The sequence below is a fragment of the Apus apus genome, chromosome 5 (assembly GCF_020740795.1).
Source record: "Apus apus isolate bApuApu2 chromosome 5, bApuApu2.pri.cur, whole genome shotgun sequence".
In the NCBI taxonomy this organism is placed as follows: Eukaryota; Metazoa; Chordata; class Aves; order Apodiformes; family Apodidae; genus Apus; species Apus apus.
In genome coordinates, this window is record NC_067286.1 from 62425394 (window position 1) to 62440340 (window position 14947).

Consider the following 14947-nt stretch of genomic DNA (forward strand, 5'->3'; position numbering starts at 1 on the left):
CTGTGAGGATGGTGAGACCCTGGCCCAGGTTGCCCAGAGAAGCTGTGGCTGCCCCATCCCTGGCAGTGTTGAAGGGCAGGTTGGATGGGGCTTGGAGCAGCCTGGGCTGGTGGAGGTGTCCCTACCCATGGCAGGGGGCTGGAACTAGATGATCTTTAAGCTCCCTTCCAACCCAAACCATTCTATGATTTTATAACTTAAATGTAAGCATGTATATTTATATATATGCCTATATATATTGTATGTATACAGTGTGTATATATAGCATGTATCTATATAAAAGCTCTAGATGCACTTTTTATAAGTGATTTCACAGAATCTAGCAGAAATCAATGTAGCGTGGGAGTAAATATGCTCACATAAGCACTAGGAAATTAGAAATAGAATTGGATACATTCAATATTGGGCTTGCCATCTTTTCCTGTTATTCTTGTGCTACTTCTTGAATGTATAAACTAAATATTTGCTATTACCTTCTTACTGATGAAAAATAGAGGGTAAACCCAAAAACAAGCCCTGTCAAAGTGAACTCAAGGGGTAAGTCATATATTGAGTATAGTGTAAGTCCATATTATTCCTTTCTTTAGACTTGGTACGAAGGGGTCTGTTAATAATTACTCTAATAACAATCCCTTGTGACCATGAAAAACCTTGTTTGCCATTACAATGCAAATATTTTTTAAAAAAAGATGCAGATGTCTCTGCTGAAAACCACTGGTCCCCTACTGCTGGACTCTCCAGCATCAAAATATTCAATATGAGCAGAGTTTTCCATTGCTGTCAAAGCACAGCTCTCACAGGACTAAGAAGAGCAATATCACAGCTTCACCACTGGCTCTGAAACATTTTGCTGTTCAATTAGATTTTTCTGGGGACTGCAAACAACTTTAGGGAAAAAAAAAAAAAGCAGTTTGATTATAGATTCACAGTGTCTTTAATGTCATGAGAACTTTGCTCTGTGGCTTGAAGATACTGCTTGCTGCATTAAAATTGTGCAAGGTAACTCCAGCAAACTGGAATTCTGTATTAACTATTTTTAAGGGTTCTGTAGGACCTAGAGCATATAAATCATAGAATCATAGAATCATAGAATCCTAGGGGTTGGAAGGGACCTCGAAAGATCATCTAGTCCAACCCCCCTGCCAGAGCAGGGTCACCTAGAGCACATCACACAGGAAGGCGTCCAGGCGGGTTTTGAATGTCTCCAGCGAAGGAGACTCCACAACCTCTCTGGGCAGCCTGTTCCAGTGCTCTGTCACTCTTACAGTAAAAAAATTTTTCCTGATATTCATCTTAAACCTCCTATGCTCCAACTTGTATCCATTACCCCTTGTCCTATCACTGGTCTTCACTGAAAAAAGCTTAACTCTATCGTCTTGACACTCACCCTTTACATATTTGTAAACATTGATGAGGTCCCCCCTCAGTCTCCTTTTCTCCAAACTAAAGAGACCCAGCTCCCTCAGCCTTTCCTCATAAGGGAGATGTTCCACTCCCTTAATCATCCTTGTGGCTCTGCGCTGGACTCTTTCAAGCACTTCCCTGTCCTAAAGCTTGTTAAACTTCAGCCAAGTGTGCATTAACACTCTTAGTTTTGCCCTCAACTTTCTAGTCAGCTGTAAGGCAAATTTTTAATGTCTTGAGATGCAGTTAGATTCCCAGTTCTTAGAAAAATCAGTGAAAAATAAGTCCTTTGAAAAATTCACTCTAGGTCCTGGGAAAAATTGATTGACAGGGTCTGGTCAGATGAGTGACAAGTCTAGGTAGTTATCAGAGACTTGAGGTGCTGCTACCAGATGTGATTTGCTCCCCCTCCCTGTGTTCAGTAAGCTATTTGGACATAATAAATGCAGGTATTCACAGTATCACATAATATGGGTTGTGTTTCAGTTTGACAAAAACCCTGACACCTCAGGAACATTTTCGTTTTGGGATCAAAAGTCATGATGTCTTGTCCTTTCCATTCCTGAATGTTAACGTGTCCCTTGTCTCTCCACAGCTGCATTGTAACTTGTGGTGGTGATGGAGATGTTAGGATTTGGGAAAACCTGGATGATGATGACCCAAAGTCCATTAATGTGGGAGAAAAGGCCTATTCATGTGCTCTGAAGGTACCAGAGTTTACAAAACTTCTCTAAATTGTGTCACACTGGTGTTGATACATCACTCTACAGGTGCTGGATTTTCAGACTCAGGGGTGCTGCTCATGTGGGTAACATTAAGCATTACTAGCATGATATACAGAAAAAGACAAAGGTAATATTAGCACATTTCAGTTTAATGTATGTTAAATATGTAGATCTTTTTCTTTAAATTAATGTGTGGGAATAATAAATGGAATGCTGTTTAATGAGGGACAGGTGTTTACATTTGAGCATACGAACATATTTTCCCCTTAAGTCTAAGTGAAGCTATTAAACCAGTATTGAAAACATAATTTCCTGAAATACACAGAAATTTAATTGGTTATATGTGCCTATAGACTTTTTTAATATTTTCACTAAATCAAGTATTTTATATAGATCAAGAATATTATGACAATTCATTTTACCCCATGCAGGATTGTAGAGGAATTATTCCTGCTAAACCTCTATCATATTTTTTTCCTTCTCTTCCTTCACATTCAGTTATACTAATTTCTATCTTTGATCTCCTTTCTGAGAAACAAACCCAGCAGATTAAGCTAATTATGCAGTGAACTTTTTAGGTCGTTTCAGCTCTTACTTGGAATGTGAGTTGCAAGTTTCCCAGGGTAAGAAGTGATCATCAAGTATTAGGAAAAATGCCAAAAGGTTGTTTTTATGTGGCCTTGTTTTAAGGCCCAAGGAATTATAATCTATATTAGTCAAAAACTACTTTCACAAAGTCAGTGTCTGGTAATGCTTTGGAAATTCTTTTTTTAGAATTGGTGGTTATTTTGTTGTTTAGTCCACAGATGTCACTGACCCCCAAAGTCAGGGTTCTTAAGTGGTTAAGTTGTAGCAATCTGTGAAAATGCTGAGGAGAGGCAGTTGTGCAGTCTTGAGTGACTGGCAATAGGAGCATAACCTGCTCTGTTGGCTTTAATGTTAAGGCAGTGCCTTTATTACATCTTACAGGAGTCATTATTTGTAAATAACACTGCCAATAAGTTGCCAGTATCAGTTTGTGTAATAGGAGATAATGCACATCTGTGTATTTAGCTTGAGAATTCTCACAGTGTTTTCTTTTTGTGCAATTATTCCTGTACTACATTAGTACTAGAAAGTCCATTACATTGTCTTGGTGGCAGTTGTAGAAGAAGAATGGAATTCCAGAAGTCTACACCAGGTCTTCAGATAATGTGTACTTAACTTTGCAGTGAGAAAGGACAATTTTTAAATTGTTCTTCAGCTGTTTATGGTTTTGAAGAGGATTATGAAAGAGGAAATAGGTGAAAATTAACATATAGCTATTATATTAAAAAAAAAAAAGATTTTGAAAGCTTGTTCAGCACCACTGCTTCTAATTAAACCTCTTATATCCCTTTTAACATAACCTCATGTATCTATTCCTCAATACCTGTATAATCTATTTGCATAATTGATTTTTAGGGTATTTTGCTGCTGATTTTCGTCATGTGGCTTTTCACAAACCGAGTGAGGTGACTTGATTAAGTTCTCTTAGTGGTAGAGCCTGAAATTGCTGTTAATGAATAGAGGAGGGGAGAATCCTGGTTTTAATTTTTGAAACCACCAGGAAAAAATCCTCTGCTCTTCAGTTTATTGTAAAGTGCTTTTAGTTTTGAAGGATTTTTTTAAAATCTTGAAACAGTGAGATTAAGAACACTTTGTGTGGTTAACTGCAGGAAATCTTATTTCAAAAATTATTCTTCATTAATGAAAGTGCAATGAGGAACTGACCTGAGATGTCAGTGTCATCTAGGTAATTAATCTAATCTCTTAGTTAGTTAGGTTTAGGTAGGCTTACTACTGGCTGCTGTTTTGTTTATCTTCAGGATTTTGACTGTAACTTTAGGCAACTTAAAAGCAACAGCCCCCCAAGCCAAATAAAAAAAACCAAACCTCAAGGAAATAAGACATTTCTTGATATATTTCAAAAATGCATTGCTACATACAGCTGAGGAATAGTGTTGTTGAAGAAGTGCTGTTACTTTTCCAAGTATAGCGGAATTATTTCTTTATGTTTTGCACTTCTTGTGACCTGGGTTCATTTTTAGTAAACATCTGCCTTCTGTTACCTGAAAAGAATTAAGTTATAGTTCATGAGCTTCTCATCTTTCTCTGCTGGCATTTAGTGGAGAAGTTTGGTCCAAGGGTGCCCTCTCCTGATGCTGCAGCAGATGGATCTAAATAGGATGCAAGATCTTTCCTGGTCCAAGAGCTTCCTGGCCCATGTACAGGGAGTGAATTTTCCATCCACCAGGAGATCAGACAGTTCTCTTTGAAATTAATTAGTGACTTAGAGTTTATTTTAGTAAAGGTGCAAGTTGGGAAGCTTTGGATGCAGTAAATTGCCATTGTAAATTTTAAGTCTACTGAAGCAACTGAGTTTCAGTATTGGATCTAGCCACGTGTTTCTGCAAAGCTGAAAGTAAAAGCATGATTCTTATAGTTCTCCATAGTTTGGTTAAAGTGACCAAGTATTAAAGTTACTGTGATTGTGGGTTGTTGTTTTTTTGTGGTTTTTTTTTTGGAAGAAATAACATTTAAATAATATTTCCCTTCCTACTCCTCTTGTCTGACCTCTTTTGGAACTGCAGAAGTTAATCTGCCCAGATATTTGGAACATCAGAGTGATTTTATTATTGCTTCATGGGCATAAATGTGTTTTAGCTAACCAGTTCCATGGTGGCTTTTGTTTTTAGAATGGAAGACTGATCACAGCAGTGTCAAACAATACTGTTCAGATACACACATTTCCTGAAGGAGCTCCAGATGGCATCCTAACTCGTTTCACCATGAATGCAAACCATGTCATCTTTAATGGTGATGGTACCAAAGTTGCTGCTGGATCAAGGTAATCTGTGCACAATCAGGAAAAGCAAAGTCCAGCAACTTCCTCCTGTGCTGATTTTTACCAATGAGATCATTAATCCACACACCTCTGAGGGCTTTAAAGTGTTGCAAAATGCTTTCTGGGGGTGGAGGGGAAGAAAAGAATGAGGAGGACTTTAAGAAACAATGTTCTGAGACATACTTGATCCACCAAATGATTTTTAAATGGAATTCTGGTGTTGTGAAATCATTCCTTTTCTTTAGGAGGCTTGAGTGTTTTCAGCTTTCATTCTTGTAGCAAGTAAACATAAATGTTCATCCAGATGGATCTTGTTCCACCATCAAGGATTTTATTCCTATGTGCTGAAGATACTGTCCTGACTCTTTAGGATCATGGTGTTGCAGATGGATAAACACACACAAAAGTGTGATGGGTTTGAATTTGTCAGAGGACTTTGAGTAATTTTCTGGCCTAAGTATCATGGCCATTTTGCCAAATGATAACAGATGATAGTTGCAAGACTTGCCTGAGGGGAATTAAATGCCTGGTTTAGTTAATTTCTTAGGGCAGCCTGTTTGCTTTTGGGTAAATACACACTAGTCTTTTAGCAGAGATGGCAGAATAACAAACAGGGAATATCCTGTTTTCATTTATTTGAGGCTCAGGTGATTCTTAGATGGATTTGGTGAACTCTTTGGGCAGCTGTAGCTAACCCAGGCTCTCTGCTGGCTTCTCTACTGGAATTTGTTCTCCATAGCAGAGATGGCAGAGCCTTGCATCTGCTTCCTGGCTCCTCTTAAGTGTGAATTGGACTAGAAAGCAATTCAGATGAACATGCTGTACTGTGAACTCTGTCAGCTGCAGAGCAGACACACCAGCTCCACCAAAACTGGGGGACTGGGCAGCTGGGGGCAGTAACCAGTGTCATCTCTAAATCTGACAGGGATCAGGAGTTTGGGCCCTTTGCCAGTGCTGAGGGACCAGCAGTGCCTCAGGAGCTGACTTTGATTGGAGAGATTAGCAGATGACAAACTCTTCTTTTTCTGAAACTTCTGCAAAAACCCAGGACTACTTGAGCCTGGCCAGGGCTCTCACGTTAGGAAAAAGAGCTCAAAAGACAGTGAGGCAACCCCTCCACGAGGTCTGCTGTAACATGCTGAACGAGAAGGTGACAGCCATCAAATGAAGGAATACAGCTGAGAAGAATTGCTTTTAGTTGGCTCAGATTTCTCCTTTTTTTTAATGTGAATTCTGCAAACCACTTTTATCAAAGTTTAACATCCAACTGGCTGCCAAAGTTCAGATGAACTATTTGAAAACTAGTTGTGTGGCTTCTTAAATAAACAAAAAACACCCTATTGCCTGGTGTGGGGTTTTTTTCACTTTAAAATATCTTAAAAAATTAAAAATTGTCTTTTTTTTTTTCTTTAAAATTGCTTAAAGAGGGCCAACATTATTTTAATTGTCTCAGAGTGTAGCTCACAAATTTCCTTTTATGACTGTTTGGCATTAGATAGTTGACAAAACTGAGGTGGTGTTTCTGAATGTAGTTGAAGTAATGGTTAACCCTATTGAATTAGGTCCTAAAATTAATTTTTTCTCTGAGGGTGTTGCCATGAAGTCTGAGAGGGAGGGATACTGAAGGATTGTCACAGGAGCTCTTTGGCTTGGAAGTTAGCATTGGTGTGTTGAGTCAAACTGCAGTCATGTCTGTAGTTTTGGGGGAGGGAATAAAGTTGTAAAAAAAAAAAAAATAACCTAGTGGTGTATCTTACACAAAATGGTCTTAAAAATCCTGTTAAAAACATCACAAAGTGAACTACTTGCTCTATCATTTAAAAAAACCAACACATGACTAAGTAATTATAATAATGAGTGTTGGTCCCATCGAACAGATAGTTCTTGTTAAGTCAGCCCTCTGGTATCTAAGAGGTTTTCATTAGGTCATGTGCAATATTATGTTAAACAGGTTTATGGACTGTGTGTATGTAATACCCTCTTCCAAGAGCAGCCATATTTTATGAGCTTTGCAGTGGACAAGAGTTATTTTCTGATAACAATGATCTGGCATTGCTCCTGGTCTATGTAGAAAGCTTCGAGATGCTAATTTTCCCTTAGATCATACAGTGTTGAGAGCCATAAACTTCTCCAAAAGATAGTGCCCAGTTTTTATTGCCATAAACACGTAGCTTGTCATTGTTAATACCAGTGTTAACACTTTGATGTTTGTGCTGTTGTGTTCTCCAGTGACTTTATGGTCAAAGTTGTGGAGGTGGCTGACAGCAGCAAGCAGAAAACGTTCCGAGGACATGATGCTCCTGTTTTGAGCCTGTCTTTTGACCCCAGGGATGTTTACCTGGTAAAACACTTTCTTGTTCCCTTTCTACTTTGAATGTCCTTTTTCTTGGGAAAGAAAATGCATACTTTTTATATAAACTAAAAAAAAGCAACAGTGTCTGGGCACATGAGAGTCCTTCATTTCAGCTGACTTGACTGATGATGGAGCGTGTCGCAACGCAACGACTGGTTGCCTCCCAGGATTGCTCAGTCTTTGCTTTACTTCTCAATTACTGTCTGTGTTATTCTGGTATCTTAATGGTCATCTGATTTTAGAGGGGGAAAGGATGGCTCACTAAAGAAATTAATATTAAACTTGAGCCTCTGTGAATAAGCAGCTCACTTGAAGTATGAGGGTTTGTAATGACAGTAGCGTATAGTCAAGTACAATTACCAAGATGACAGTATTAGGAAGTTTTAAGTCTTAAAATGGTTTAAACAGGGAGGCTTTCTTTTTGAAACTGCCTGTGTGTTGTATGTCCATAGCATTGGTTATAGGGTTTTAAATTTTGTAGCATTAATTTCTCTCTGCCTTTAATGGTTGATTTGTTTACAAAAATCTCTCTCACAGGCATCAGCGAGCTGTGATGGTTCTGTCCGAGTGTGGAAAATGGCAGATCAGGTAACAGGCCTGCCTTTCAGAGTTCAGTGTTCCATAAGAAATCCAGGATTTCCCAGACAGTGAGAAGAGCTGGTTTGAAATAACCTTACTGGAACAGGGTTTTCTTATGGAGGAAAGAATTAACTACACGTTACAGAAGACATTTCTCTACTTTTGGGAGAAATTCCAAAGACTGGTTATGAAATGTCACCTGGGAAGCTGTGGGTTGTTCTTCCTGTCTGTGGAATCCCTGGTTTCTTGTCTTCATCTTTCTTCATTGGCCAACACTCAGTGTTTTGTCCTCTGCACATTCAGAAAAAAAATGCTTTTGAGTAAAGGCAGCAATTGACATCAGGGTCCTTGTTTCAGAATCTCAGCCCATTGCTTTCAGGGTTAAGGAAGGGGTTTTATTTTAATAAACTATCATCTTGGTGTATTTTGGTTTGTTTTTATTTTTACCAAGCTTCCTAGAAAATAATGATTTTCAGGATTGTGGACTGACTGATGAAGGTGGAATAATGCTCTGAGATGCTACACACTATCTTATTTTGTAAATTTATATATTGTTTTATTTTGTTAGTTTTCTAAGGACTCAAGGTCCAGCTCAGTGCATTTCAACCTTTTAGACTGAAATTATTTTAAGGCTATTAATGAGGGCCTTGCTATTCCACTTTTCTTTGTTTGTTATAAACTTGACCATTTCTCAAAAAAAGGATGTAAAGCACAGTTTGAAAGATGTAATTCATTTGAAATACAGTCTTTGGCTCAGCTTGGCAATATTTGTCTGAAAATAGTTCAAGGCCGGTATGAAATCAGATTTAGTCTCTTCTCTTGGAACTCTTGAAAAGAGAGGTTGAAGTGAACATTTCAGTGTGACCATTCTGCATGTGTGTGTGGGATTCTTTTTGCTAAATGCCATTGACTGGAGTAAGAATCCACATGGATTTATTCCTGTAAGTTGTTGAAAATGTACCTCCACATTTGTGGATTGCTACTTTTTTCTTTTTGTTGTTTTAAACAAAAGGAAACTTCTAATGTGAAATCTTAAGTTCCAGACTGGCAATGGGTACCTTTTGGGGCAGGTGCACTTAACAGTGTCATTCTGGCAGTATGATGTATGTATCTGGGCTGTAATGTGAGAATGCAGCTTTCATTCTTTATCCTGCTGTGCTGAGATTCAGGCTGATGTGTCTCACCTTGCTGCAGGTGATTTGGGCTTGACAGATGCACTTGGCCAGATTTCCCTATACCCTAAAAATATGTGAGCTTATTTGTTCTGTAATTGCTTACAAACACTTGTTCTGTGACCTTATTTCTGTTCAAAGCTGTTTTATTGTCATTTAAATAGTTTCAAGTCTGTGTTGGCAAGGTATTTTTTTCAGTTTTGGGGTTTTTAAGGCAGTGTGTACAATTGTATTTGGATGAGAGAGATTATTTCAGTTCCAAAACATGGTGTGCATTTTTTCCTTTACCCCCCATACTTTCCCTTTAAGAATTTGTACTATTCAGACTTCCACAGAGCTAGAAAACTAATTTATTTATTTTTTTTTAATATTTTGTTTTCAGACATGCACAACGAGCTGGTCACTGCTGCAGAAATGTAATGATGTGGTAAATGCCAAATCAATATGCAGGCTTGGCTGGCAACCTGGCAGTGGGAAGGTAAGTGCCATTGATTTATCACATCTTAATCCTGCTTTTCTCTTTGGGAGTCCCAACAGTAGAAATTTGATCTGGGCAAGGGCAAATTGCAGCTTCTGGGACTAGGGAAAATATCTGGGGGGAAAGTCTGCTTTTAGGAAAAATAAAAACCTGGAAGTGGTTCCTGGTTTAAGCTCCAGGCTGTGTTTGGAAGCAGTGCAGCTGTCAGCTCACAACAACATGAACCAGTTACATTGTGCTAAATAGGAAGGAACATTGTACACAAGGGAAATAATTAAATTGCTCACAAAAGAGCATCAAAGGAGTTCAGTCTTTCTCTACTTTAAGTAATTTTTGCCTTTTTGGTAATCTTGCTCTGTAGATATTTCCTTAGTAAGTTATCATAGATTCCCAGACTGGTTTGGGTTGTAAGGGATCTTCAAGATCATCTAGTTCAAACCCCCCTGCATGGGCAGGGACACCTCCCACCAGCCCAGGTTGCTCCAAGCCCCATCCAACCTGCCCTTCAACACTTCCAGGGATGAGGCTTCTTCACACACATTGACACACACACAAGTGCACACACTTGAAATGTAAGTAGTTGTCTTGCTTCTCTTACAAAGCAAATTGGTAGAAGTCTTTGAAAAATCCAAATCCTAAAGAAATGAACAAGCAGTAACATTTATGAACTTTTGTGCAGGATAATATGAGCTGTTTCAGGAATTAGCTATTCAAATAAGATCTCTTGAGAAATTGTAACCAGAACAGAAGAGGTTTGGAGATGGAGGGGAAAAAAACATAAACCTTGTGCTCAGAGCACTGAAACTATTTAGATGTGTGTGTTAGTGTTAGCTGTTTTGTGAATAAGAACTTCTAAACTGTGCAGCTGTCATTATCTTCAGTTTTCTGCCAGAAAGAAATTAAGATTAAAATAAAAAGTTTGCTTTGCTGTGTTACATGTGGAAAGCATCAAGAACCTGTAATTCAAGTTAGTTCAGCTTTCTTTACTTTCTCAGTTGGCATTGGTAGGATGCTGAGGAACTGCTAAACACTGAGGCAATCTTTGAATGTTCTGTTTGAAAGGTGACTTGTTCTAAGTTGTCTGATTTTTTGTTTCCTTCCATCAGGTGCTGGCAATTCCTGTAGATAAAGTTGTTAAACTGTACAGAAGAGAAACCTGGGAGAGTCATTTGGATCTGTCAGATACATTCATCACACAGGTAGGTACATGAACCAGGTGCTTGCTGAATCTTCCATAATTTAAATGTTATTGTGATAGAAATTATCTTCTGAACACTATTTATCTGTCTGTATGTATGTAGATTAAAAAAATTAGAATCCCAGACTGGTTTGGGTTGGAAGGGGCCTTCAAGATCATCTAGTTCCAACCCTCTGCATGGGCAGGGACACCTCCCACCAGCCCAGGTTGCTCCAAGCCCCATCTGACCTGCCCTGCAACACTGCCAGGGATGGGGCAGCCACAGCTTCTCGGGGCAGCCTGGGCCAGGGTCTCACCACCCTGACACTGAATAATTTCCTCCTATAAACAAGTCTATATATATATTTTTTCCCTCCTCTTGGTAACGATTGCTCACATTTTCTATTTCATTTCTGTTCCTGTTACTTTATGTTGGAAAACAAGGCAAGAGATACTAAATGAGTGTCAGACATGCTTTTATGTGGCTCTGGCTCTCCTCTTTCATTTATAGTAACCCATGAGATTTCCAAGGTCTACTGGTGAGTCACCAGTTGCAGCTCAAAACATCTGTTTCCACAAATTGCTCTAAATACATAGCTTTTCAGGGAAAATGTTGTGTTATTTCTGTACAGAACAGAAATATCAGTTTTTAAGCTGAAATTTAGCTACCTAGTAACCCTAACAGTGCCATCTTCTTTCTTTTGTCCTTACTATGTACTTGGAAACTTTTGGGTTAAAGAGAACCAGTTTCTTAGTGTTATTAAGATACAGAACACACAGTCTTGGATATTAATTTATGGTACTGCATTAAGTTCAAAATAAATAAAGCTATGTTTAGTGCTGAGTTTGCAAAATACACTGTGCTTCTGTGTACGTGTCTAGAATCAGGTTTTGTTCAACCTTATGGCAGCATTTAATGACACAAGATGAAAATCCTTGAAAAAAAGGATCTTTAAGGAATGTTTTTTGCAGGGAATTCTCTAAAGTCAGCTCTGGTACAGGAAGCTGGCTGTGATTTGCTGAAGATAATAATAATTATATTTAAATTCTAGAATATCTGTCTTATTTTAAGCTCCAGAGTCTAAATGCTGTGTGTGCATTGGTAATATATTTTTTTTTCTTCTATTTCTTTTTTATTTCCTTAGCCCTTGAATGTTGTGGCCTGGTCTCCCTGTGGGCAGTATCTGGCAGCTGGAAGTGTGGATGGGGGTATAGTGGTGTGGAATGTGGAAACCCAGGAGTGCATAGAGAGGTATTCAGTCTTCTTCCCTAAATACCCAAGTAAACGTTTTTTCATGAAATATAATTTTATCTTTTCTGTAAAACATACTTGTGCAACTGTAGATCTGCCTCTTGAAAAGCTTTAATAAGGTTTACAGGGCAATTCTGTAAGTTTGCTGTTGATGTTCCTGTGAAAATAAGCACCCCAGGGGACAGTGTATGAAGGCTCGGGTTGCAAAATACCATTTGCCTGCCCTCACAGATGGTCTCCTAGCTGGTGGTGGGGCTGGGAGACCATCCACAGAGGAGGAGCCAAAGCCCACAGGTCAACAGTGCAGTGCCGGGTCTGGGTGATGCTGGCAGGCAGGGCCACCCCTCAGTCTGGACTCAAAGGGAGCAAGAGCACAGGGCCTGGCCCTCATGGGGGGTTTCAACCCCCTGACATCTGCTGGGGAGACAACTCAGCAAGGCAGCAGCAATTCGGGAAGTTCCTGGAATGCTTTGGTGACAATTTCCTTCTCCCAAGTGTTAGAGGAACCAACGAGAAAAGATGTGATGCTGGACCTTGTTCTCTCCAACAAGGGCAGGCTTGGTGGACAGTGTGAAGCTTAAGGGCAGTCTTGGCTGCAGTGACCATGAAATGGTGGAATTCAGGATCCTTAGGACAACACGGAGAGTATGAAACAAGCTCACTGCCCTGGGCTTCAGGAGAGCAGACCTTGACCTCTTCTGGGATCTGCTTGGTAGGGTACCATGGGATAAAACCCTGGAGGGGAGAGGAGCCCAGCAACCAAAGGGCTGTGCACTAGTGCTGCAGTTCATGTGCTGAAAGGAATCCCAGGGCTGCTGTTTCATTTCTGTTCTACAAGGAAACATCTCCCACAAGAGCTTGACTCTTGGTGGTAGATGGAAAGGTGGCATTGTGTTGCCTTCCCCCACCATGTCCAATAGGCACAGAAGTATGTCCTGATCTGTGTGCCATACTGTTGTCCTTCCTGCAGAGCTGGAAGGATATGGAAACACTACATTCTCAGAAACAGAATAGGGAAGGCCCATTTTGAAGTGGATTTTGTTCTAATTCCATAGTCTAGTTTTCTGTGTGCAAATAAGTTTTCTTCTTTTTTAATCCAATAGTTGATTAAAGGGTAGTTTTGATGGAAACAAATTTTCCCCACATCCCAAACCCCAAGATCATGGGCAGGAATCTTTATTTTCTAAAGGGAGAGAGAAATAACAGACACATCAGACAACCATCCTCACCTGTAGGCAAAAAAGGACAAACTGATAAATTGCACCTTATCTTGGTTAAAGCATGTCTTTTTCAGGCAAAAAAAAGTAATAATAAAAAAAAGGGTATGATTAAGTGAGGTAGAGAAGAGATGATTTATCTGTCTGAATATTTTGGGTAAGAAGCATGATTGTTACTGTTAACACCTGTGTTAAGAATTAAAGGCACATTATGTACATAATTAATGGGAGGATTTTTGATGAGAATAAAAGGTGGAAAAGACTGAGGATTAATCAGTCTGGTGCAAAAGAAACAACTGAATGTTCTTTTTAGAATTGGATGTTTCTGGAATTTATGACTGCTGGGGAATTATTTTATCTTTTCTACATGTGTCAGGAAGCTGTTGTTTTGAAAACATGATTCTGTTTGATTTTTGAAGCTTAGATTATTTCCTCCATAGAAAGAGAGACCTGTATTTTTTATAGTAGCTGTTTATGCTAAAGGTAACCTATTATTTTATTGTGTGTATTATTACTGAAACATCACTCTCTAGTACTAGTAAATATTGCCACTTTTTTTAATAACTCTTGGGGATATTTCTTCCCTGAGAAACCTGCTAAAAATCCTTTCTTTTTATATTCTTTTTAGGATGAAGCATGAGAAAAATTACACAATTTGTGGACTGGCATGGCACCCCAAAACCAGGCAAATTGCTTATACAGATACTCAAGGAAATCTGGGCTTGCTGGAAAACATTGGGGTTGCAAAGAAAACAAATGACAAGGTGATCAGTACTGATTACTTCCTAAATGAACAGGGTTCTTTAGGTTATTACTTCTTAAATTAACAGGGTTATTAAGGTTACCAAACTATATTTAACCTTCTTTATTGTGTGTTGAAAGTTCCTTCTTGTGTGTTGGTTCCTTTCTTGAATTCCATGTCCAGAAGAAGTTTTGTGATGGTTGTTAACCTGGTTTTAGGTTGCCAGTGCAGTGACAAAAGACTACAATGATCTCTTTGATGGAGAAGATGAGGACTATTTAAATGGAGACATGATTGAGCCACAGTCTTCCCCAAGGGCTAATGAAGATGATGATGATGATCTTAGGCCAACTTCAGGCCGTCTGAGACGGGCAATAATTGATGATGATAACTCACTAGGTACAGAATCAACTGATTTTCCAGAGCTCTGTCCTTCTGGTATTGGGATGTTCTCTTAGCATCCTCTTCTGAGATACATTCTGCCTTATTTTTCCAGGGAACTCTGGGCTATTTAATTTTTTTAACCCATATTTTGTCATAATAATATGTGTAAAATGTAATTTTATTTTTTAAAAAACTTCTAGATGTTGGAATGATAAAAGCTAATTCTAATAATCTTGAAAAGGAAGATGATGATGATGATGATGACCAGACTGATGGCTTTCCAGCTTTACCACCATCATCTACCCAACAGCCTTTCTATGATGGGCCAATGCCAACCCCCAAGCAAAAGCCATTCCAGTCTGGCTCCACTCCTGCACATCTCATGCATCGTTTCATGGTAAATCTCCCTGCTGTCTGGTGAGGTAGATCTAGTTGCTTTCTTAATATTGTCCAGTTCTTCCTGTGTCTTAATCTAATCTTTCCCAAGATTATTGATCATTATTCCATAATTTGCAGTGTGAAGCAAAACAGTGGAAAGTGGCTTGGTGTGAATGCAAAGGTGGTGTGATGATAGGCTTTATGTTTCAGTTGCTTTTGA

General features: G+C 39.0%; 1 protein-coding gene across 3 annotated transcripts in view; it reads left to right on the forward strand.

Moving 5' to 3' along the window:
• Window positions 1-14947, forward strand: part of WDHD1 (WD repeat and HMG-box DNA binding protein 1) — a 32087-nt gene that overhangs the window by 1209 nt on the left and 15931 nt on the right. For all 3 annotated transcript variants that reach the window (XM_051621135.1, XM_051621136.1, XM_051621137.1), the window contains exons 3-12: window positions 2000-2111; window positions 4847-4998; window positions 7225-7336; window positions 7886-7936; window positions 9482-9577; window positions 10684-10776; window positions 11900-12006; window positions 13852-13987; window positions 14184-14364; window positions 14550-14746. In XM_051621135.1, the coding sequence (XP_051477095.1) occupies window positions 2000-2111; window positions 4847-4998; window positions 7225-7336; window positions 7886-7936; window positions 9482-9577; window positions 10684-10776; window positions 11900-12006; window positions 13852-13987; window positions 14184-14364; window positions 14550-14746 (1237 nt within the window). The remainder of the gene's footprint in view (window positions 1-1999; window positions 2112-4846; window positions 4999-7224; window positions 7337-7885; window positions 7937-9481; window positions 9578-10683; window positions 10777-11899; window positions 12007-13851; window positions 13988-14183; window positions 14365-14549; window positions 14747-14947) is intronic.